Below are 24,203 nucleotides of genomic sequence, written 5' to 3'. Positions count from 1 at the left end.
TATCTTTCCTTCCTGCTGGAAGTATGCCTTTGTACAGCCTGTGCCTAAGAAGGGTGACCGTTCCAATCCCTCAAACTACCGCCCAATAGCTTTACTTTCCTGTCTATCTAAAGATTTTGAATCAATCCTTAACCGGAAGATTCAAAAGCACCTTTCCACTTCTAACCTTCTATCTGATCGCCAGTATGGATTCCGCAAGGGCCGTTCTACTGGCGATCTTCTTGCTCTCTTAACTGACTCTTGGTCATCCTCTCTTAGCCGTTTCGGTGAAACTTTCTCTGTTGCGCTAAACATATTGAAAGCCTTCGATAGAGTCTGGCACCAGTCTTTGCTTTCTAAACTGCCCTCTTTCGGATTCTATCCCTCTCTCTGTTCCTTTATCTCCAGTTTCCTTTCCGGTCGTTCTATCTCTGCGGTGGTAGACAGTCACTGCTCTTCCCCTAAACCTATCAACAGTGGCATTCCACAAGGCTCTGTCCTATCACCCACTCTCTTCCTGTTATTCATCAATGATCTTCTTTCCATAACAAACTGTCCTGTCCACTCATACGCCGATGACTCCACTCTGCATTATTCAACTTCTTTCAATAGAAGACCCTCTCAACAGGAAGTACACGACTCCAGACTGGAGGCTGCAGAACGCTTAACCTCAGACCTTGCTATCATTTCCGATTGGGGCAGAAGGAACCGTGTCCTTCAATGCCTCAAAAACTCAATTTCTCCACCTATCAACTCAACACAATCTTCCAAACACCTATCCCCTATTCTTCGACAACACTCAGGTCACCGTCTTCAACACTAAGCATCCTCGGTCTATCCTTAACTCAAAATCTCAACTGGAAACTTCATATCTCCTCTCTCGCTAAATCAGCTTCCTCGAGGTTGGGCGTTCTGTATCGTCTCTGCCAGTTCTTCACCCACGCGCAGTTGCTATCCATATACAGGGGCCTTGTCCGCCCTCATATGGAGTATGCATCTCACGTGTGGGGGGGCTCCACTCACACAGCTCTTCTGGACAGAGTGAGTCTAAGGCTCTTCGTCTCATCAGCTCTCCTCCTCCTACTGATAGTCTTCTACCTCTTAAATTCCGCTGCGATGTTGCCTCTCTTTCTATCTTCTATCGATATTTCCACGCTGACTGCTCTTCTGAACTTGCTAACTGCATGCCTCCCCCCTCCCGCGACCCCTCTACACACGACATTTTTCTTTTTATTATTGTTTTCTTTTTTGTGTGTGCCCTTGAGCTGTCTCCTTTGTTGTAAAAAAAAAAAAAAAAAAAAAGATATGGAGATTGGACTATTAAAGCTTAGCTAAGGCCAGGTGTGGTGTCATGAGACATCCCAGGATCATGAGACATCCTATCCTGAATACACACGTGAATTTCGACACAGTACCGTGTCTTTTGTCGACTGCTTGTCGGGAACTGTCCCACTCAAGTTTATTTATATTATTATAAAAGCAAATGATGATGTATGTATGTATATAACTAGGATATCAACAATCACTCTTCTTCTTGTTGTGACCTGTTCTGCTTTGCATCACTTTTAAGGTCCTCCTTGGTACTTTTTTACACTTAGATGCTTCACTTAGTTACTCTGGGATAGTGAAGATTGGGTTCCATGATGCGAAGTTCAGGATGGGATGTCTTACGATACGAGATGCCAGATGACACCACACCGGTAGACCACAAATAGATAAATACAAATAGGTAAACACACACACACACACACACACACACACACACACACACACACACACACACACACACACACACACACACCTCAGAGGTCCAATACACAGCCAAGCACACACATTCATCAGCCTTTATTACTGTACATAATTTTGGGCAACACAGTGTACAAAAACTTCCAACTAAAAGAATAAATCACATTTCATCTTTTTTCCCCCATTTTTTTCCCCAATAGTACATTGCAAAAAATCCCTCACAGCAAATTTTCCTCATTGCTGAAGCTTATCAATTCATCTTTCCAATAGGAGGAACTCGGTAGCCAATGTTCGACGTATTTTATTGTTAACATCACTTAAGTTATATAATGTATTTACAAAACTACAACATATGTCAAATCATTGCACCTCTAGTGTTGTATATATATTCTGAGCAGGGTAATAAAATACTCTGGACCTATACAATGATACATATGTGAAAGTGGATCTATGGAGAGTAGGAAAACCACATAGGGAGGAAGAGGGAGGGATAGGGAGAGGCATAGAGTCAGGATGAAAGTGTGGGAAACGTATCAGAGAACAGGAAAAGGAGGGGAGATCATACAGAAGATATGCAAGTTAAGCACAATGAAGGGAAGGGATAGATGAGAGACTTGAATACATGACAGGGAGGCAAATGAATTTAAGAGGTGAGAGATGTTGTACCTCTCTTCAGACACTCTTAAAAAACGAGTGTAATTTCTCTCGTATGACAACATTCAATCAGTAGAATGTTGCTCCTCATGTCATCACAAAATGAAAGTATTGAGGAGAATGAGAGATGGAAAAAGAAAGAATGAGACAGACAAAGCATAGAGCGACAAAAGACCACCTTCCAGAATATTCCACTAGTAAAGTCATTTTCTCAAGACGTGGAGGAAAAAAAAGTTATTTATTAGTACATACAGTAATTAAAGGCAATACAGTGCTACAACAGTTGCCTTCTGCCTAGTAATTACTTTGGTTGATCTATTGTCGTGAGTAACTCAGCTGGTTGGATACTTGCTTGCCTCGGTCATTTAACTTGCCTCTGAGTCAACTTAAGCCGAATATTAGCTTGTGTGTGAGTGACGGTGTCTGTGAAAATATATAGCAAAGGATCCTACAGCTAAGTAATGTTAGTAGTAGTAGTTATAGTGGTAATTTTCCTAGTAGTAGTGGTAGTTGTAGTCACACCAGTTGAAGCGTCTGCAAAAAGCGTTAAGAAAAGTATAAAACATGAGAGCGGCCATCCGCGTATTTTTCTTTTCTCAACATGAAGTGGGTGGTGAAGGAAGGGAAGACATGTAGACAGTGAGAGGAAGGGGACAACCATGATATACAACCTTCAGCCAATGGAGCTAAGCCAACTGAACCATTACATTGTTAGGAGACTAATATTAGTATGTGTGAGCAGGGAGAAGGTTGAGTTAGGTTAGGGTAGGTTGGGGGCCACCATTCTAATCAAAAGAATAGTAGTAGAGAAGTCCATGCTAATCCCTCTTAGAACCAACGTACAAAATCTGCTCTACCACTTATCACCCCAAAAGGTACATTTCTATTTAACACTGTGTACTGCGTGTGTGTGTGTTGTAATCTTAATATGTATGGGTACACCTGTCTAAGAGTGTGTGGATATGCATTCATTGTGTTAGTGTATGCATACTGTAAATATATATATATATATATATATATATATATATATATATATATATATATATATATATATATATATATATATATTTATATATATATATATATATATATATATATATATATATATATATATATATATAGGGAGAGCGGTGATGATTCAGCCACTTTTAAAAAAAAATATTTTTAGAAAAAAAAGTGAGAGGTATTGTAATTTTGCTCATCTCAAAATGTTCCTTTATCCTTTGGCTCTTGAAGTTCTTGATATGACACCCGTAGCCATCTCCAGTTTACAGATATAGGTGATGAAACACAAGTTTATAAATCATCCGAACCATCTCCACCCGTGGTGATGGTTCGGCCAGGGGGGTGGGATGGAACGGACACTCGTATTACTCGGCATAATATTAATATAACTTAAGTTTGATTGGCTAATAAAGAAGAAAAGATCTACTACAAGACATTTGTTTAAGCACAAAAATATTCTCTCAATATTTATAGGAAAAAATAAATCAAAAAGACCTACTATACCAAATATCTCAAGAATTTTGGAATTATGGCTTCCTTCTCTTCTCACAAGGATAATATCTGAATATAAAGAATATAAAGCAACCAAATTAATCTTTTTAAAACTTGCAACACCTGTATTTTTTAAATTGATATAAAAATAATAATAATCATGAAAAAATCAACTGTCCGAATCATCATGACTATAAAAAAATAAATGGGTGGTCATACTCTACTTCCAGCATGAGACCTGGGTGATCGTGTTATATGGCAATACCTTCGCCGTGCATCACTGAGTCACTGTAATAATGTACATTTGGCTACTTGCCATATTCTTGAAGTGAGAGCATATAATACACCCTGAAAATCATATATATGAGATGCAAGAAAACATAAAATCGGACTTGCATCGAAAACAACAGCTCTGAGGGCATGGCTGTCCCGTATGGGCCAAGGCAACAAAGTTTTGCACATTGACACTAAGGGCCGCTTTCACAGTCACTTTGTTTGTTTTGATCGTTACCAATGGTGGTGATCGACGCCATAGTTTTCCACGTGAAACTGGCCTATGGGGTAGTGGTGGCTGCAGAGGAAGCGAGAAGTGTTGTGAGTGTGTGCTAAGGTGCGGGGCTAGGCTAACCCCGCAGCCACCACTTACCCATCGGCCAGTTTTAGGTGGAAATACCATAGCGGCGATCGGCGCCATTGGTAACGATCAAAACAAACAAAATGACTGTGAAAGCGGCCCTAAATCTCATGGCAGTCAGTCCCACACGTTGTACAATAAATGCGATGTCTGGACCATCCCACTGTCCGAATCATCACCGCTCTCCCTATCTATCTATCTATCTATATCTATATCTATATCTATATCTATATATCTATATATATATATATATATATATATATATATATATATATATATATATATATATGCTCCTCATTCCTAGTTTTGATTACAAAATACCTAACCTAAGGTAGTTAAGCTTTGCCCATAAGGTAGTGAGAAAAGGTGAATATTGGCATTATGCTGCACTGATCTACTCAACTACCTGCTCTTGACCACAACACCACACAACATCTGCCTCTTGGCCCACACACACGATGTATGTATGCACACAAAGGAACACAAGCATAGATGCATACAAGCATGCACACACACACACACACACACACACACACACACACACACACACACACACACACACACACACACACACACGGACGCACACACACTGACGCACACACACGGACGCACACACACACACACACACACACACACACACACACACACACACACACACAGCCCCCAAGGAGAAATCATGAGAGAAAGACATAGCATAGATCAGTGAGCTGGCCAGTTAGAGTTTGCAGCTGGAGACATTAAAATAAATCCAAACATCAGTAGCAGTGTCTCTTGGGTATCTGAACCTTGTCACACTTAACACCCTGATTCCCAAACACTCCTAAACTGCCTCTGTGTAGTATATTCCTGTCAAGTGGCATGGTGTTGGCTGTGTTGTTGTGATGTGGCTGCTGCTGCCCTGAACATGTCCCTACTAAATGTGACAAAACGTTTAAGCTCAATTTTCATTCCCCTTCTTGAGCAGCAAAGGAAAAATATTTGTAGTCACTGTAAGGCAATTAGTCCTCTTAAGTCAACTCCCATTGCTGAAGTGGTCTCTGCTTGGGTGAGGGTATTTCTGTTGTTTGATGGGAATGATGACCTAAACCATGAAGTTAATCACATATGTAAAATGAGGCTTGAACTGAAGTCAACGCAACCCTGGTGAGAAAATGAGGAAGAAATAGAGGCTCAGGGGACACATTGGTGGGGACTACAGTTCAGGGTACAGTCCTCTCCGTTACTGGGAATTGACATGAATGAAGCTCCAGGAAAAAAAATGATGGGTTATGTTAGTGTATAAGAGAAATAAGTTAAAATAATAAAACATCAGAGATCCACTTTTGCCAACCTGACAAACAAAAAATAGCTAGGACACCTCAACTAAATGTGTTTATCATATTAACTTCCCTGAACATTAGTAGATACAAATACATCATACTGCTAATTAAACATAGGGTTACCAACAACAACAATAATAGTAATAATAATAATTAGAATGGCAAACCATTAGAAGCTGCTGTTGCCACTTCTAACTTTCCATATAGAGTACACACAGACAGACAGGTAGAAGTATAGCCACAGTTAGCTTTCAACAACAATGGCATCACAGAGCAGTCACAGGTAGGCAGACAAGAAGGCGGGTGAATAGACCACAAATTTCACCCGCACAAAGTGTGAATTTGAGGCAGAGATTTAAAGGTGGCGATAAGTGGAGGTGGTTGACACTTTACCTCAGGAGAAAGGAGCCGGCCAGAGCTTACCAAGAGGCCAATTTTGGGCTACTAATGCACATGTGGTAACAGATGTAGGCAACTCACTTATTACCAAGTGAAAACTAATCAATTCAATAAAGGTGTGATTTTGGCCACCATTCTTCTATGCCACAAGAAGCTGGGTCTGCAACACTCATTGTCTACAAGGATTACAATGCAGACACTACTTTTTTGCAGGTCAGTTCAAACCTTTTTTTTCAGGAAACATAAAATGGTCTGTTGCAGAAAGAAGTGTCAGTCCACTTGTATTTGCTAGTGTTTGGAGTGAGGGTCATTTCCCCAGAGGATTCTCCCACCCTCTCAAACTGAAGCAATCTTGTTGAAAAATTGACTGATATGATAAATGCCTTGACACTTTCTTCCACAAATGAACCTACAAGCAACAAAACTCAGTCAGTGAAGGGAAATTAATAGAACAGAACCTGCCTGATTTAGTGAATAAATCTTAAATATAAAACCAGTATGTATGAAAAGGTCAGTAGTTCATTGAATAATGTAGCTGTTACACTGTATGAAAACAATGACAAGATTCAATCAAAACACTTCTGGGCCACCACACTTCACATAATAAAAATAGATACTCTTTTTTTTTATGAGCTCTGCAGCACAATGGACCGATGAAGACAAATATTTCTGGGTGATGCAACTTTGCTACATCTTCACTTTGGTGGCCTGTTCCCTCCTTGACACAGCCCACCACTCCTTGCATCACTGACCTCTGTACCCTTCATGGTGAAGCAGCTCCACACTCAACCCTCCTGCATTGTACAGGTATGAACCCAACCCTTCACACTTCACTTTCTCATGTTCAAGCTCAACAATGCCAGTTCTGACCTTCTGAGCAAAACTGAAGTGAACTTAATTTTAGTGGGTCTCCTTGGAGACCAAATTCAGGCCACTGCTGTCTGCTTGGAAGCCAAAGCTGAGTATACTCAGTCAATAAGAAGGCAAGCTCCAGGAAACCAAAGTCTTCAATAAAAGGCTAATCTCCCTACTGTAAGGTCCACCAGGATGCTGGTTTGGTTATATGGCAACTAGGGTGAGCACAAAGCATTATCGTGACTCAGAACACAGTAGTAGTATTACTAGGAGGCTCGTCGTTTTCCCCGGCAGTACCACTAGTCTACTACCTGAGCACTGCAGAATCTATACAGTCAGCATCAAAATAAAAAACTATCACACGGATGCAAGTCTTGCCGAGACTTGCTGTACCTGAAACAAGGACAAAGTTGACACGGTGCACGTCGTCAATTTAAGGGAAGGAAGTCACAGCGGAGAACAACAACAACAACAGTGTCATGTGGCAACACATCATCTTGTACTTCAATGTTATGACTGAAATTTCTTAAAGCCTCATTAGAATGGAAAAGAAATAGAGATGAGGAAATAAATGCTGAACAATGGCAATACCCATGATTTGGCTTGTATACATTTTTCATACCTCTACCACATACCCTTAATAATCCTCTTCTCAACCCCCTCTCTGCCCCAACACCACAGACCCTGAACACTGCCAAGTACACCCTGACGCTGCACACACTCGTCAGACACACAACAAACAAGTCTTTCCCCTTCCCTCAGCTCATCCCAGAGAAACACAAATAAATATTCTCCTTTTGATGGACAGTGGATGAGGAAAGGTATTCATCAAAAACTGCAATATGGGTAAGAGTTAAGAAGAATCAAAACATAAAACTAAACATTACATAACTAGAGATAAATCACTAGTCACTCTTCATCTGGATCTGAAAAAAAATATTCTGCAAAAGTCATTCAAAAGTCATTGGGGTTTGATAACCCTTCTCCATCACCTAAAAACAAAATAACATTTGCCTTTATGTCCGAACTTGTCACTAAAGAAAAGAGTAATGGCAACAAAGTGAAACATAACTTATTCACTCACTCTATCACTCTCACTCACTTTCACACTCTCTCTCTTTCTCTTTCTCTGTAGTAGTAATAAGCATTTCAACACTCTTGGAAGGTTGTTGTGAGAGGGACGAGGAACCTTCTGTGTCTCTAGCTGATGCTGTTGCTGTGGGTGGAACAGACTCCGTGCTAGAAGGACTGACTGGCTGACAGAAGGGCACTGCAAAACAAAGAGCAAGCGTGCTGGTGGGGAAAGAACTTTCTCTTCTCTGCAGGGACTGACTACAAAGGTGGTGTAGGGCGTTGAAGGCAGCACGGCACCCTTACACGTACACTTCCTCTTCATGCTGACTCTTCCTTTTAAAGTCTGCACTGTCGGTCAGCACTTATGAGGTGATCCATCAGTTTCCTTCCGATGCTTGATGCACACGCACACACACGTTCACATGTGGCTGTGGCTCCTCCTACTCCGCACACACGCGTACACAGACTCCTCCTCCTCCTCCACTTCCTCCACACACATGCGTACACAACTCCTCTTTCTCCTCCTCCTCTTACTGGGTTTTCTTTTTGCCCAGTCCAACACTTACAATACAACACAGCGCTAATATGGGGACGCAGGTCCTCCCTCCCCAAGACCGTGGGTGGTGGTGCCCCTCCCCCTTCACCCCCCTGGCACTCCACCGCTCGGCTGGCACACAATAATGGCACATAGGCATTTTTCTTTTGTTTTTTTGTTTTATGGTTATTTTTACTACAAATGTGCATAGCAGTCCTCAGTCATACGGGTGTTCGGGACACGACCGGTTCACCTGTGAGGAGGACGGGCCATTAGTGATGGGAAAATGTGCACCAACTAAGTATTGCCTCATTTTTGTTATACTGAGAATGGATTAAAAGCTGTAAAATAAAATAATAAATGGGAACTGAAATGTTGCTTCACACTAATCAGAGATACACAGCATTTAAGTTGCATTTCCATTTAACTTAGTATTATTTCTTGTTATACTGAGAATGAATTGAAAGCTGTAAAATAAAATAAATGACAACTGTTTAATAGACCTATTTGAGACAGCAAATTTTACAGCATCTAACTTGCTGGAGTACTCAGTATGAACCAAAAGGTGTAAATTAAAGAGATAAAAAAATGGTTATGGATGATGTTCAGCACTAATAAAAATAGTTTTATAATATGGAAACTTATTAAAATACTGAATTTGTTGAAACACTGAGATTAGACTAAAACTTGTGAGTGTCCTGTCAAGTGTTGTTCTCTCCTTGTGAGTGATGGTGAGTTTTAAAGCTGTCTAATAGACATGAAATATATAAATGAAAAGCCTCTTAAATCTTCTTCCCACAAAAAGTCATGACTTTCAAATAGCAGAGGCCAAATTAATATATCTTGATACTTTTTTTTTTTGGCTGATATAATTACATTCATTCATATTTTGTGACCTGGAAAAATAAAGATGATTAAACATTATATACAGGACCTGGTGAAATGGACTGCAAAATTCTATATCACCACTAGAGACATATGAGTTAAAAGTATCCATTATAATCATTAGCATAGGACATGAATCAAGACCCTGAAACAAACATCAACCAACTATAATCAATACAAGACCTAAACCAGTGAAGAGGTGAAGCAAGCATCGCACTCACCTGGAACCACTCATCAATACAGGACTTATGGTAGATGCAGAGGCAGGGTAACCGAGCGATGGTGTCACCCTGGCACAGCTCCTCCAGGCAGATGACGCACTCCCCCTTGTCCTCAGTCAGTACATCCTCTGCAAAGGGAGGCTGTGTTTGTTGTGGTTGTTCAGGGATTCAAGAGGCTATCTAATACTTCAGTGCAACCCATTTTTTAAACTTTAACCCAGTAGCAGCAGGGATCATGTTTCTTAATGGTCCCTCTAAGCGAGAAAAATGAGAAAAAATCATCACTCACACAAACCATTTCATAATATATATCTAAATATTTGTGATCAGTCTATGTATCAGCTATTTTGGGTGGTATAAATCATGGCACAAATTTGGCCCATCGCTGCTACGCGGTAAAGCCACAAATTTGGTCCGTTGCTGCTACCGGGTTAATCCCCAACTATATTCTCTGACAGGGAGTTTGTTTCAGTCACAGTTTCTTAGGGATTTATGAAGGCATTTATTACTCCTCTGGTGTTGTATTTCTAAGTAAGGATCGCCTTGAGCCATTAAACTGGAGGCTTAATAAGCAATCATAAAATGCATTTCTTAATGTTCAGTTCTCCCATCAACACTCATTTCATGCTATACTTGGGAGTCTGGTCAGAGTATGGAGTAATAATATTTGATAAATGGAGTATAAGGTGAATAATAACTAAATAACTGTAGGAAGTAAATGACCACAATTACTTGAATATTGAACAAATAAACCCTGAATAACTTGAACAATTAATAATTTCAATACAGAAATGAAGATCCTGAGTGCAGCGTGACTGAGCCTCAAATCACCTAATAACTTAAGTTTGAAGTGAATGGAAAGAGGATATTTTAATGGCAGAATGAATGAACACAGACATAGGTAATGAAGTGACAGTCATAATATGGATGAAACTGAATCCCCTTCAATGTAATAAGATCAATATTTTTCCACTTTTTCCTGTGTCTCCTTTAACTTTAGTATCCTTTTTTCTTTATTTTTCCCTTGCTTCCTTTTTCCTCCATATCCTTGATCCCCAGTTTCCTTTTCCCTGTTTTGTTTCTCCCAAGTTTCATTTTTACCTGGCTTTCTTTGTACTCCATTTCCTTTTTCCTCCATTTCTTTCATCTCCAGTTTCCTTTGTCTTCTTTTTCCTCCATGTCCTTTATCCCCAGTTTCCTTTTCCCTGTTTTGTTTTTCCCCAGTTTCATTTTTACCTGGCTTTCTTTGTTCTCCATTTCCTTTTTCCTCCATTTCTTTCATCTCCAGTTTCCTTTTTCCTTTGTCTTCTTTTTCTTTCATATCCTTTATCCCCAGTTTTCTTTTCCAATTTCCTTTCTCCCCACTCTAATTATATATAGAATAGTGTTGTGGGTAATTATTTTTCATACTGTTTTTTCCTTGGACTGTCCTGTACTTAAAAAAAAAAAGGGGGGGGGGGGGTAGGGAATGAAGATGCCCTTGAGTACTAGGATCCCAAGTGACTGACCATTGTAGCTGATGCGTGGCTTGGTGAGGCAGATGACCAAGTGGCACTCCAAGTCATCAGGCAAGACCACTTTGGAACAGATGGGACACTTGAATCCTGCAACAAAGAGAACACACATCAGAGGAGGGATTAAAGAACACTATGAGTAACAGGAACAAGGAGGAATATGCAGAACACAACCAACGCAAGAACCAAAGACACAGGGAACAAAAGGAACAGATGAGACATATAAAAATCCTGCAACAAAGAGAACATACATCAGAGGAGGGAATAAAGAACACTCTGAGTAACAGAAAGAGGAGCACAACACGGGGAACACAATGAACACAGGAGGAACAAAAGACAAAGGAGGAACAGAGAGCGACACAAAAGAACACAGGGAACAAGAAGAGTAGATGGGAGATTTGAATCCTGCAACAAAGACAATACACACCAGAGAAGGGAATAAAGCTAAATGAGTAACAGAAAGTAAGAAAATATGGCAAATTAGCAATATAAGAGGAACAAAAGACACAGGAAGAACAGAGGGACACAGAGGAACATAGGGAAGAAAAGGAAAAGATGGGACATTTAAATCCTGCAATAAAGAAAACACAAATCAGAGAAGGGAATAAAGAACACTGAGTACAGAAGGAAAGATGAATATGGGGAACAGGATGGACATAAGAGGAACAAAAGACAAGAGGAACAGAGGAACACAAGTGAACATACAGAACAAGAGGAACATGGGGATCAATACTGACTAGAGGAACAAAGGAAAACAGGAACAGCAAGACAATGGAACATGTGGAACAACAGAAACAGGAGGAACAAAGGTAACACAAGTGGAACAAAGGAATAATGGAAGACAAAATAACATGGGGAGACAAAAAAAATAATGAGGAACACAATAAAAAAGAAACATAAAGAATACAGAACAACGCAAAGAAACAAAGAGGAAGAAAGAGGAACATAGAAAACAAAGAACAAGGACAAAAGAAAAAAAGATATACAGTGAGAAATGAAACAGAGGAAGAAAGAGGAACATAGAAAACAAAGAACAAGGACAAAAGAAAAAAAGATATACAGTGAGAAATGAAACAAAAAAAAAAAAGTGAGAAATGAAACAAAGGAACAGGTGAGAGGAGCATTTTTAAGACAAATGAACGAATATCATGAATCAACCTCTACAGCCCAATAGATCTCATGATAATAGAATGAAAAAAAAAAAAATTATGATAATAATAATAATAGAAATAATGATCATAAAATAATAATAATAATAATAATAATAATAATAATAATAATAATAATAATAATACTTCCTCATTAAAACTACCATACTATAGATCATGGTTATATAAAAAAAAAGAGCTATCAAACATTATGAAGTAAGTAATATATATCTAGTAAATGTAGTGTTGCTATACTTGAACAAAAATATATGTTCACCTAAACACAAAGCAGTCGGGAAGGAGAAAGAGGTCTGTTGTCATACATTAAATAAAACGTTCCAATGATAATGATGATGATAACGATAACATGATCCTTCCTTGCGCCATCAAGGTCACATGACACCAGACAGTTTTAACCCCTTGACTGCAGATTTCCCACAAGAAGACCTCACCAAGCTACAGGAATGGAACAAAAAGTGGCTGCTACAATTCAATGAAGAAAAATGTAAAGTCATGCACCTTGGGAGAGGATATCCAGCATACCAATACCACATGGGAAACACTACACTATCCACCACAGAGGCAGAGAAAGACCTGGGACTATATATTACCAGGCTACCAGTGAAAGCCGAATCCGTTCCAATCGCAGCGGACGGGTTAAGGATGTATTTCCCAAAGTCTCCTTCTACATGATAAAGCAAAATGGAATTAAAGCTGATGTGGCCTTCCATGTTCACCTGATCTCTTCTACTTGAACTATTATTATTAAAAACAGTGCAACAGATGGAGCCCAAACAATACAAATATAGTTACAAATCTATACCAGTGACACACCTGAGGCACCTAGAATTAAGGATAAGGGGGATGAAGTTAATTATTGGTACCAAAAAATAAATAAGGTCTGGTAAAAGCACGTGATCAAATAAATAAAAACATCTCAGAGAAATAAACTAATGTATTGAGATAGATTGGAGTTATTGTGCGAGGGCAATACACAAAGGAATAAATAACCAAAAAGTGGACAATATAGATTTCCTCCCCTGCATGACTAAGCTTCACATGAGAGCACAGTGGAAAACAATGAACACTAAAACAATATCGCCTAAATGTCTCCATGTAAAAGAATACAATGAAGTCGCGTTTTATTTTCGTATTTAGAGAACAAACTTTTAGTGAGGCAGTGTACAGGAAGCGGGTATAGAATAAATAACTGAAAAAAAAGATACATGAATAATGTATAAGGCAGTCAAGGGATGTGGTGGTGGTGGTGGTGGTGTTCTGTTGCTGCAGGATAAAAAAAAGTGTTGTTACAAGAGAAAGAGAAAGGAAGAGAAAAATAAATGTTGGCCAAAAGCAGAAAGCAACAAGTCCTGTCCACTGTATTGCACGCATGGATGACCTGTGTGTGTGTGTGTGTGTGTGTGTGTCGGGGCGTGGTGGTGGTGTACCGTAGGTGTAGATGAGGGAGGCGAGGTGTGGTGGAGGGGGAGGGAGGTGGAGCGCCTGAGAGAGCAAGAGGAGAGGCGTTGTACCCTCCACATCCGCCGCCCGCCCGGCCCGCCCCTCCCCGTGGCCGCTGCTGAGGCTGGCCACGTGTGCGCGGGCGTGGCGGCGGCGCGGGGAGGGCGGGGTGGAGGTGGCGGGCCGCACCACAAGGTATCTGGCCCCTGCTCCTTCCTGCTGGGGCGTCTGCTGCGTCGTCTGCTGGTGGTGGTGATGGTGGTGGTGGTGGCGGCGGCTGTGACTCGGGGACACACTCAGATTCCGCCCAGACGCCGCCGTGGACGGAGGGGTGGGCGAGGGGTGCGGGGCGGGAGCGGCGGGGGGACGGGGCGTTGGGGTGTGGGCGTGGGTGTGGGCGGGGTGGTGGGGTGGGTCCGTAGGGCGGGAAGGCACGCAGGTCCCCAGCAGGACGCCCATGCCCCGCCAGCAGGACGCCATCACCGCTGCACCCGCCGCCGCCTTGCCTCCAGGGGACGCTCTCCGCCCGAGGGGGCCGCCGCGGGCATCGTGGGGTGAGGCGACACGCGGCAGCGGCGAGAAGGGCGGGGGCGGCGCGTGGGTGTGGGCGCTGCGGGCCCACCACACAGGCACGGGCTGGCTCGTGCTGCCAGGAGCGGGCGGGCGGCCAGGCCACGGGCGCGCCCCTCCTCAGCACATGCTTACCGTGTGGTGGCTGCCAACGGCCCCTCCTCTTTGGCCTTCATTCTACAAGTGGTTAATGTCCTTCTTTGGTTTCCTCCATACTGTAAGTGGCTACTGCCCCATGTCCTTGATTTTAATTAATATTTTGCATTCAATTGTTACTTTTCTTCGTTTTCCTTCATTGTTCAGATGGTTAATGTCCTCTGTCTTTAGTTTCCTTCATTACTTCGATGTTCAAGTTTGTTTCTTTGTTTTCCTTCTCTCCAGGTGGCTGATGTTTTCTTTCGTCTTTTTTACTTCACTATACGCTGTTCTTTGTTTTCCTTTATTCTTGAGACGCTTTGTGTCTTCTTTGCTTACTTGCTCTTTTGCTACCTAGCGTTCCCTTTCTTTGTTTTCAGCACACGAGTGGTTACCGTCCTCTTTCTGCTTGGTTTTTCTCCACACTCTTCCCTGTCTTCGCTCTTGTGACCTACTAACCCCCTTCCTTGCTGTCCTTCATCTCTCTTCAACACATCCTTAAATGTTTCCGAGCACCTTCTATTCTCTTCCCTAAAGGCACGTTTCTACCCAGTCAACAGTAGATTCTTTTTCAAAGGGTTGGAGGTTAATGCTTTTCTTTCTTTTCTTCGTTTTCCTTTATTCCTTTCCTACAGACACGCGCCCTTTGTCAGCACATAGTTCCCAGGCTACAATTTTATTTCCAGAGGGCTTTAGAACTCTTCCTAAGCTACGGTTCTGATGACCAAAGGGTTGTCGAACATTTCCCAGGCTGCGGTTAAATTTCCAAAGGGTTGTCGAACATTTCCCAGCCTGAGGTTAAATTTCCAAAGGGTTGTCGAACATTTCCCAGGCTGAGGTTAAATTTCCAAAGGGTTGTCGAACATTTCCCAGCCTGAGGTTAAATTTCCAAAGGGTTGTCGAACATTTCCCAGGCTGCGGTTAAATTTCCAAAGGGTTGTCGAACATTTTCCAGGCTACGGCTCCATTTCCAAAGAGGTTTAAAACTTTCCAAGGCTAGGATTCTATTTCCAAAGACTTGTAAAACTTTTCCCCGGGCTAAGATTGCTTCCACGGGGCGTTAGAACTTTTTCAAGGCTACGGTTCTATTTCCAAATGGGCTCACAATTTTCTCCAGACTACAATTGCTTCATGAGTGTATTTTAGACTGATTTTCTACTTTTGTTCAGTCTGTTATCACATTTTAAGGCACACACACAACACACACCTACAAAATCTCGGCGTAAATAAAACCTGTTAAGAAAAAAGGGTTGATTCTCTCGTTATCTCTTTCGGTTTTTGGCTTCACGCTTAATTTTGTTTTTCCACGAGGCACTTTATTATCGGCGTTTTCATATATATATTTTTTTAATATGGGGGGGTAGTTTTTTTCTCTCTCTCTCTCTCTCTCTCTCTCTCTCTCTCTCTCTCTCTCTCTCTCTCTCTCTCTCTCTCTCTCTCTCTCTCTCTCTCTTCGTGCTGTTTTTTAGTCCCAGTTTCAGTAGTGGTGGTGGTGGTGGTGGTAATGGTGATAGCGGTAATGGTAATGGGTGATGGTGATGATAGTGGTCGTCATGGTGATGGTTATGAAGTGGAGGTGAAGCAGTGCTGTTGATGGCGGCGGCAGTGGTGGTGGAAATGATGTTAAGGAGTGGTGGTGGTGGTGATGGTGGTGATGAGGTGGTGGTGGTGGTGGTGGTGGTGATGAGGTGGTGGTGGTGGTGGTGGTGATGAGGTGGTGGTGGTGGTGAGGAGAACGTCTGAATCAACATCAAATACGATAATGGTGACAAAGCGCGAGACAAAGCCCCCCCCCCCCACTCCTCTCTCTCTCTCTCTCTCTCTTTGCCCTTTAACACACACACACACACACACACACACACACACACACACATACACACACGCAGTTCGTTCCTCTTAACTTGATTGCAGTAAATTAGAAGACTTACAAACACAAAACACGTATACAAGCTTAATAAGAATAATGACAAAAATGAATGTTGTGTGTGTGTGTGTGTGTGTGTGTGTGTGTGTGTGTGTGTGTGTGTGTGTGTGTGTGTGTGAAAATTCTAAGACTGTTAATGGGGGGGGTAGAAAATATGTATAAAAGAAAAAGAGGACACCAGATAATTATGAACAACCATGAAACGAAAAAGAAACAGGAAAACAATGACACGATAAGTTATATAAAAAGATGCGAGGAATAGACTGACGTATACAAATCAATAAAGTGGAAAAAAAGATAAAATATGACGACAATGCCTAACAACCAGACGATAAGATAAGAAAGTGGCACCACCAGAAGAAAAAAATACGACATCGGAAAAAGTGGTAGAGAAAAGAAGACATGAAGTTGAACGTAATGCTAAAATAATATTGGAACCACGACCTGAGATTAAAACCAAAGAAATACAAAAATGATACAGAAAAGAAAGCACATGACTGAAAAGGATATGATGATAAATCTGAAACCACATCCAAAGATTAGAAAAAAAGGAACATACGTGATACAGGGAAGAAAAAATGCCTGAAGATGACAGTAATGATAAAATATTGACACCACGACCGAAGACAAAAAAAAAAAAAAGTGATACAGGAGAGAGAGAGAGAGAGAGAGAGAGAGAGAGAGAGAGAGAGAGAGAGAGAGAGAGAGAGAGAGAGAGAGAGAGAGAGAGAGAGAGAGAGAGAGAGAGAGAGAGAGAGAGAGAGAATATGAAATGAAATTGACAGTAATGATGATAAAAGAATATTGAAGCCACAAAATAAGATCAACACAGATGAAAAAAAAAAAAAAAAAAAACAGGAAAGGGAGCAAGTGACTGAAGATGAAAGTAATGATGATGGATATTGAAAGCAAGCACGATACAGAAAAAAAGATAACTGCGATAAACAAGTGAGATAGCGATGGATGTTAAAGGGGAAAATTTAGAGCGACATCTCGAGGCGTTTTCACCAAGCCGACTAACCGACCAAAACTGATTTTCGTCTCTCTCTCTCTCTCTCTCTCTCTCTCTTTTCTTCTTCCTATATATACGAGCGTGTTATGAACTTGTATTTTCGTTGTTGTTGTTGTTGTTGTTGTTGTATTGTTCCCTTCAGCCCTTGGCGTAGAAAAAAACCCGGAAAACAGAAAAAAAAAGTAAAGAAAGGAAAGAAAACCACGAAAGGTGAAAGATGAAATAAAAAGGAAATCTTGTACAGTGATAAATCTTTACTTAAAGGGAAGCAAAATAATAATATCCTGTTCGCTGTGACGACATCGAAGCGCATCAGAAAATGGAGAACAAAAAAGGGGGGGAAATATAGAGAGTTCATTGTAACGAGATCACGAGAGGTGTTGGCTGGGGAAAAAAAAGGAAAGAAAAAAAAGGTGAGGGAAAAAGTGATATGTCGCAATTTCTGACGTAAAAAGCGAATGGGCGACCCGGATTTAATACAAATAGAGAAAAATTGACTGGCAGGAGAGAGAGAGAGAGAGAGAGAGAGAGAGAGAGAGAGACGAATGACAAGACCGATAACATCACAGCAGCGTGCTCTCTCTCTCTCTCTCTCTCTCTCTCTTCAAGCAGGCACGCACGCAGGCAGCTGTCTAGAAAAACAAGGCCATTCGATAATAATAATAATAATAATAATAATAATACACACACACACACACACACACACACACACACACACACACACACACACACACACACACACACACACACACACACACACACACACACACACACACACACACAACACACAACACACACACACACACACACACACACACACACGAGATTGCGATGGGCGTGGGTGAATAAGGGAGAGAGGGAGAGAAGAGGGAGAGGACGGAGGGAGGAAGAGGAGGTAGGGTGGAGAGAGCGAAAGAGAGAGAGAGGAGTGTAGACATCAGCTTCAAAATGCTTCCCTCCCTCTCCCTCTCTCCTCTTCTCACTCTCCCTCCACCTCTCACTCACCCTCCTCCTCCTCCTCCACCTCCTCACGTCATGCAACTCCCGCCCTCTCCCTCTTTTATTTATTCTCTCCCCTCTTGTTCTTCCTCTTACTTCCCCTCGTTCTCCCTTTCCATGGATAAAAACTTCCCTCCTCTTCCTCCTCCTCCTCCTCCTCTTCCTATTCCTCTTTCTTCGTCTTCTTCTTTTCTTCATCATAACGACACCAATTGTAAACTTAAACACTGAATATTTCATAGATGTGAAGGTAGGTGTGTGTGTGTGTGTGTGTGTGTGTGTGTGTGTGTGTGTGTGTGTGTGTGTGTGATGATTATAATGACGCTGTCGGTGGTGGTGGGGGGTGGGGGCGGCGGAGGTGGTGGTAGTGGTGATGGTGGTGGTGGTTAATAGAAATGGTAGTTGTAGAAAAAGAAGTAAAACATAGATGCGTAGACAGATAGATAAATAGATAAATATATAGATGTAGTAGTAGTAGTAGTAGTAGTAGTAGTAGTAGTGTCATGGTAAAAGCAGGAAAGAAGAGGTAATATACTTGATAGTGGAGCTGATAGGAGTGGTAGTAAAGTTAGGGTGGTGGTGGTGGTGGTGGTGGTGTGGTGAAAAACGCAGTAACAGGATTAAAGACAGTGACAAAAGTAGAAGTGACCGTAGTGTATTTATTATTGTTGTTGTAATTGTTAGTGTTGCCGCTGCTATTTATGTTGTGTGTGTTACTGTTGGTAGGCATGGCGATGAAACTACAATTAGACGGGTTAGTGGTGCTTGTAGGAGTGGTGCCCGTGTTGTTGTTGTTGGTGGTGGTGGTGGTGGTTTTGTTCTTGGACGTGGGGTGGTGGTGGTAGGGGTGATGATGAAAGTAGTGGTGGTGTTGGTTGTGGTGGTGATGGTGTTGGTTGTGGTGATGGTTGTGGTGGTGGTGGTGGTTTTGTTCTTGGACGTGGGGTGGTGGTGGTAGGGGTGATGATGAAAGATGTAGTGGTGGTGTTGGTTGTGGTGATTGTTGTTGTGGTGGTGGTGATGGTGTTGGTTGTGATGGTTGTGGTGGTGGTGGTGGTTTTGTTCTTGGACGTGGGGTGGTGGTGGTAGGGGTGATGATGAAAGATGTAGTGGTGATGTTGGTTGTGGTGATTGTTGTTGTGGTGGTGATGGTGTTGGTTGTGGTGATGGTTGTGGTGGTGGTGGTGGAAGAAGTGAAGGAAGTCTGCAGATATTGATTGTAGCGGTTAGCCATGCAAGTTCCTTCGCTGGCCAACACCACTACCAACACCACCACTATCACCACCACCAACACCACCACTACTAATAGCACTTCTTTATAACACCACCTCCACCACTACCAACAATACCAATGCCACTTCTATATAACACTCATCCCCACCACCACCACCACCACCACTTCTAACACCACTTCTTTGAAAACACCACCACCACCACCACTTCTAACACCACTTCTTTTAAAACACCATCGCCACCATCAACACAACCACTACCAATACCACTAACATATAACACCACTCATCACTACCACCTCCCGCACCACCACTACTAACACCACCACCACCACCACCACCACAACTACCGCAACTACTAACACCACTTCTTTTAAAACACCATCACCACCACCACCACCAACACAACCACTACCAATACCACTAACATATAACACCACTCATCACTACCACCTTCCCGCACCACCACTACAAACACCACTTCCACCACCACCACCACAACCACTTCTATATAACCCCAGCCATCACACCACTTCCCCCGCCACCAACACTTCCATCACGGTAAACTGTATCCCTTCAACACCGCTACGGTACTACAACCACAATCATCGCTGTTTTTGTTTATATTACAGCACTCATCACCACCAACACCACCGCCACTATCACCACGGCTTCATCCCACTAATATTACTACCACCACCATCATCACCACCAACACGTCTATCACCACCCCACCACTAACATCACCAGTATCACCACAAGAATCAGAATCACCACGACATACTCCTTCACCCCCTTCACCAAGTTAACACACTCACCACCACCCCCTACACAAATGGAATCTCCCCTCCTATGACCATCACCACCACCACCACAACGATAAATTCAACTGCTTCCCCGCAACCAATACAATCACCACCACCAACGCCAATAGAAGTGCATTACCACCCACCACCACCACCACCGCTATCACCACCGCTGGCAGCCGAAGACACTTTCCTTCCATATATTCTGAATAAGGACTTACGCCACGAACAGACTTCACAAATTCTCTCTCTCTCTCTCTCTCTCTCTCTCTCTCTCTCTCTCTCTCTCTCTGTTGTTTCCGACCTTTCTGCTGGTCTATACTGCCACACACACACACACACACACACACACACACACACACACACACACACACGATGGCAGGACAATTTCACGATAACATAAAACACTTGAGTAAAAATCGTTGCCTTTTGTACTTGAAGTTTTCGCCTTTTTCTCTTTCTTTCCGCTATTTTATTTTTCTTCTTTTTTTCTTATATTTTTGCTTTTCGTTCTCTTCTATATTTTCTATTTTACGTGATGTTATTCTTTTTTGTCTCCCCTCCGCTTTCTTTTCCGTGTTTTCTTTTTCTATTATCCTTGTTAGTTCTTTTCTTTCTACGCTTTCCTCCTCCTCCTCCTCCCTCTACACCTTTTTTATCCTCTTCCATTTTCTCCTTTGTCTTCTCCATATTTCCTTTCTTCTTATTCCTGTTCTTCTTCTTTCCTACTTTCTTCACACGTCTATCTCTTTCGCATACATCTTGTCTTTGTCTTCTACGCTTTCTCTCGCTCCTTCTCCTCCTCCTCCTTTCTTCTTATTCCTGTTCTTGTTCTTTTCCTACTTTCTTCACACGTCTATCTCTTTCGCATACATCTTTTCTTTGTCTTCTACGCTTTCTCTCGCTCCTTCTCCTCCTCCTCCTCCTCCTTACTTTCTTTCATATTTCCTTTCTTTTTATTCCTGTTCTTGTTCTTTTCCTACTTTATTCACACGTTTATCTCTTTCGCCTACATCTTGTCTTTGTCTTCTACGCTTTCTCTCGCTCCTTCTCCTCCTCCTCCTTACTTTCTTTCATATTTCCTTTCTTTTTATTCCTCTTTTTGCTCTGCTTTTCTTACTTTTCTGCACATTTTTCGGCCTCTCCTCCTCCTCCTCCTTCTTGCTACTTATTGCATTCACCCTTATTCCCTCTCCTTCGTTTTCTTTATTATCCCACACCTTCCTTCCTCTCACTTACCCTCCTCGCTCACAGGAAATGCTCTCTCTCTCTCTCTCTCTCTCTCTCTCTCTCTCTCTCTCTCTCTCTCTCTCTCTCTCTCTCTCTCTCTCTCTCTCTCTCTCTCTCTCTCTCTCTCTCTCTCTGACCTGACCTACTTCCGGTAGTCATAACTCCTCCCTTTGACCTCGTTTAGGACGCGTTCCCAGACGTGGCCCAGTCCGCTCTCTCTCTCTCTCTCTCATGAATACGCCTCTTCCGGTAATTAAACAATGGCAACAACAACAACAATAACAACAACAACAATAACAATAACAATAATAATAACAATAATAATAAAAATACTACTACTACTACTACTACTACTACTAATAATAATAATAATAATAATAATAAAAATAATAATAAATCAACTAACAAACACACACACACACACACACACACACACACACACACACACACACACACACACACACACACACGTATAATATTAAAAAAAAGATTAATACTTCACAATATTTTTTTTCTCTCTGGGTCTAATTAAAAGCAAGACGCCTACCACAATGGAGCTAATAAGGCGCAATGCAAAATAATCTGATTCTATTTCCGCCAGACCGAAATTGATAAATACCTTTCCCTTGCCTCAACGCAACCGACGGAGGGAAGGAAGGAAGGGAGGAAGGGAGGAAGGAAGAGAATAAGAAAGGAAGGAAGGAAGAATGGGAGGAAGGAAGGATAGGAGGACGGAAGGAATGGAGGGATGGACGGAAGGATAGAAGTAAAATAAGAGAAAGTAGAGGAAGAAATGAAGAGCAATGATAGGAATGAGGGAATGAATGAGTGAATGAAGGAAGGAAGGACGAAAAGAAAGGAAGGAAGAGAGGAAGGAAGGGAGGTAGAAAGGGAGGAAGAAAGGGAAGTAGGTGGGTAGGTAGGAAAGAAGGAAGAAAGGAAGGAAGGAAGGAAGGAAGGTATAAAGGACGAAAGGAAAAAAGGAAGGAAGGGAGGGAGGGAAGGAAGGATGGATGGAAGGAAGGGAGGGAGGGAGGGAGGGAGGGAAGGAAGGAAGGAAGGAAGGAAGGAAGGACGAAAGGAAGGAAGGTAGGAAGGACAAAAGGAAGGAAGGAAGGAAGGAAGGACGAAAGGAAGGGAAGGAAGGAAGGAAGGAAGGAAAAAAGTAAAATAATGATAAATTGATGAAAATGAGGAGGAAATGTGACGAAAAAAAACAGACAGAGGTAAGGAAATAAAAGAAAAATAAGCAGATAAAGAAAAAAGGAAGGGCACGGAGAGGGAGATGAAGAGGGAAAGGAAAAGAAAGAAAGAAAAGAGAGGAATATAGAAGGGAAAAAAGACAAGGAAAAAATTATATGAAGGGAGGAAACAAATCAAAAAGGAGGAAACTATGAGGAAATGAAGGAGGGAATATCAGAGGGAAGGAAACGCAGAGATAAGGAAACAAAGGAAGAGGAAAAGAAACGAAGGACGAAAGGCAGAAGGGAAAAAAATAACAAAGGAAGGAAAAACGTGGATAAAAAAAAGGAAGAATGGAGAGAACGAATGGAGAGATGAAGAGAGGAAGGAAAGGAGGGAGAAAACAAGGAAAGGAAGAAGGGGAGGAAAGAAGGGAGAGAGAAAGACAAAGGGAAGGAAATCGTGGAGAGAAGGAAAAGGGAAAAAATTACCAAGGAAGGAAAAATGTGGATAAAAAAAATAAAAAAGAGGAAAAATGGAGGGAACGAATGGAGAGATGAAGAAAGGATGGAAAGGAGGGAGAAAACAAGGAAAGGAAGAAGGGGAGGAAAGAACGGAGAGAGAAAGACAAAGGGAAGGAAATCGTGGACAGAAGAAAAAGGGAAAAAATGACAAAGGAAGGAAAAACGTGGATAAAAAGATAAAAAAAGAGGAAAAATGGAGGGAACGAATGGAGAGATGAAGAAAGGAAGGAAAGGAGGGAGAAAACAAGGAAAGGAAGAGGGGGAGGAGAGAAGGGAGAGAGAAAGACAAAGGAAAGGAAATCGTGGAGAGAAGGAAACGAAGAGAGTGGAGAGAAGAAGGAAAGGAGGGTGTGGAAGGGAAATGAGGAAGGAAAGAACAAGAAGAAGGAGGGGAGGAGGAAAATAGAAAAAAAAATAAAAAAATAAAAAAGAGGCAAACAGTGGATAGAAGGAAACAAAGGAAGAATGGGATAACCGGCGGGATGAAAAAGAAGGAAGAAAGGAAGGAATGGAGGAAAGATAAAAAAAAGAATAGAAAAAAACAGAAAAGAAGGAAGGTTAAGAACAGACAAAGGAAAAATGGAAAGAGGGATGAAAAAGGAGAGAAAAGGAGGGAGAAAAACATGAACGGGAGGAGGAAAAGGAAGGAAAGGTGATAAAACAACAAC

At 41.8% G+C, this 24,203-nt stretch overlaps 1 protein-coding gene across 3 annotated transcripts in view; it reads right to left on the bottom strand.

Moving 5' to 3' along the window:
• Positions 1-1,809: 1,809 nt before the first annotated feature.
• Positions 1,810-24,203, bottom strand: part of LOC126997945 (E3 ubiquitin-protein ligase ZNRF1-like) — a 92,309-nt gene continuing 69,915 nt past the window's right edge. For 2 of the 3 annotated variants that reach the window (XM_050859200.1, XM_050859201.1), the window contains exons 5-7: positions 11,307-11,402; positions 9,799-9,926; positions 1,810-8,945 (exon numbers count right to left, since the gene is read on the bottom strand). In XM_050859200.1, coding sequence (XP_050715157.1) covers positions 8,910-8,945; positions 9,799-9,926; positions 11,307-11,402 — 260 coding nt within the window. In that variant the 3' untranslated portion in view covers positions 1,810-8,909. Of the gene's footprint in view, positions 8,946-9,798; positions 9,927-11,306; positions 11,403-13,908; positions 14,405-24,203 lie in introns of those variants that run through there. The other variant, XM_050859199.1, reaches the window with a different exon arrangement.

The sequence above is a fragment of the Eriocheir sinensis genome, chromosome 13, assembly GCF_024679095.1.
Source record: "Eriocheir sinensis breed Jianghai 21 chromosome 13, ASM2467909v1, whole genome shotgun sequence".
NCBI classification, from domain to species: domain Eukaryota; kingdom Metazoa; phylum Arthropoda; class Malacostraca; order Decapoda; family Varunidae; genus Eriocheir; species Eriocheir sinensis.
The sequence above is the reverse complement of the archived record's forward strand: the minus strand, read 5'-3'. Positions and strand labels throughout refer to the sequence as shown.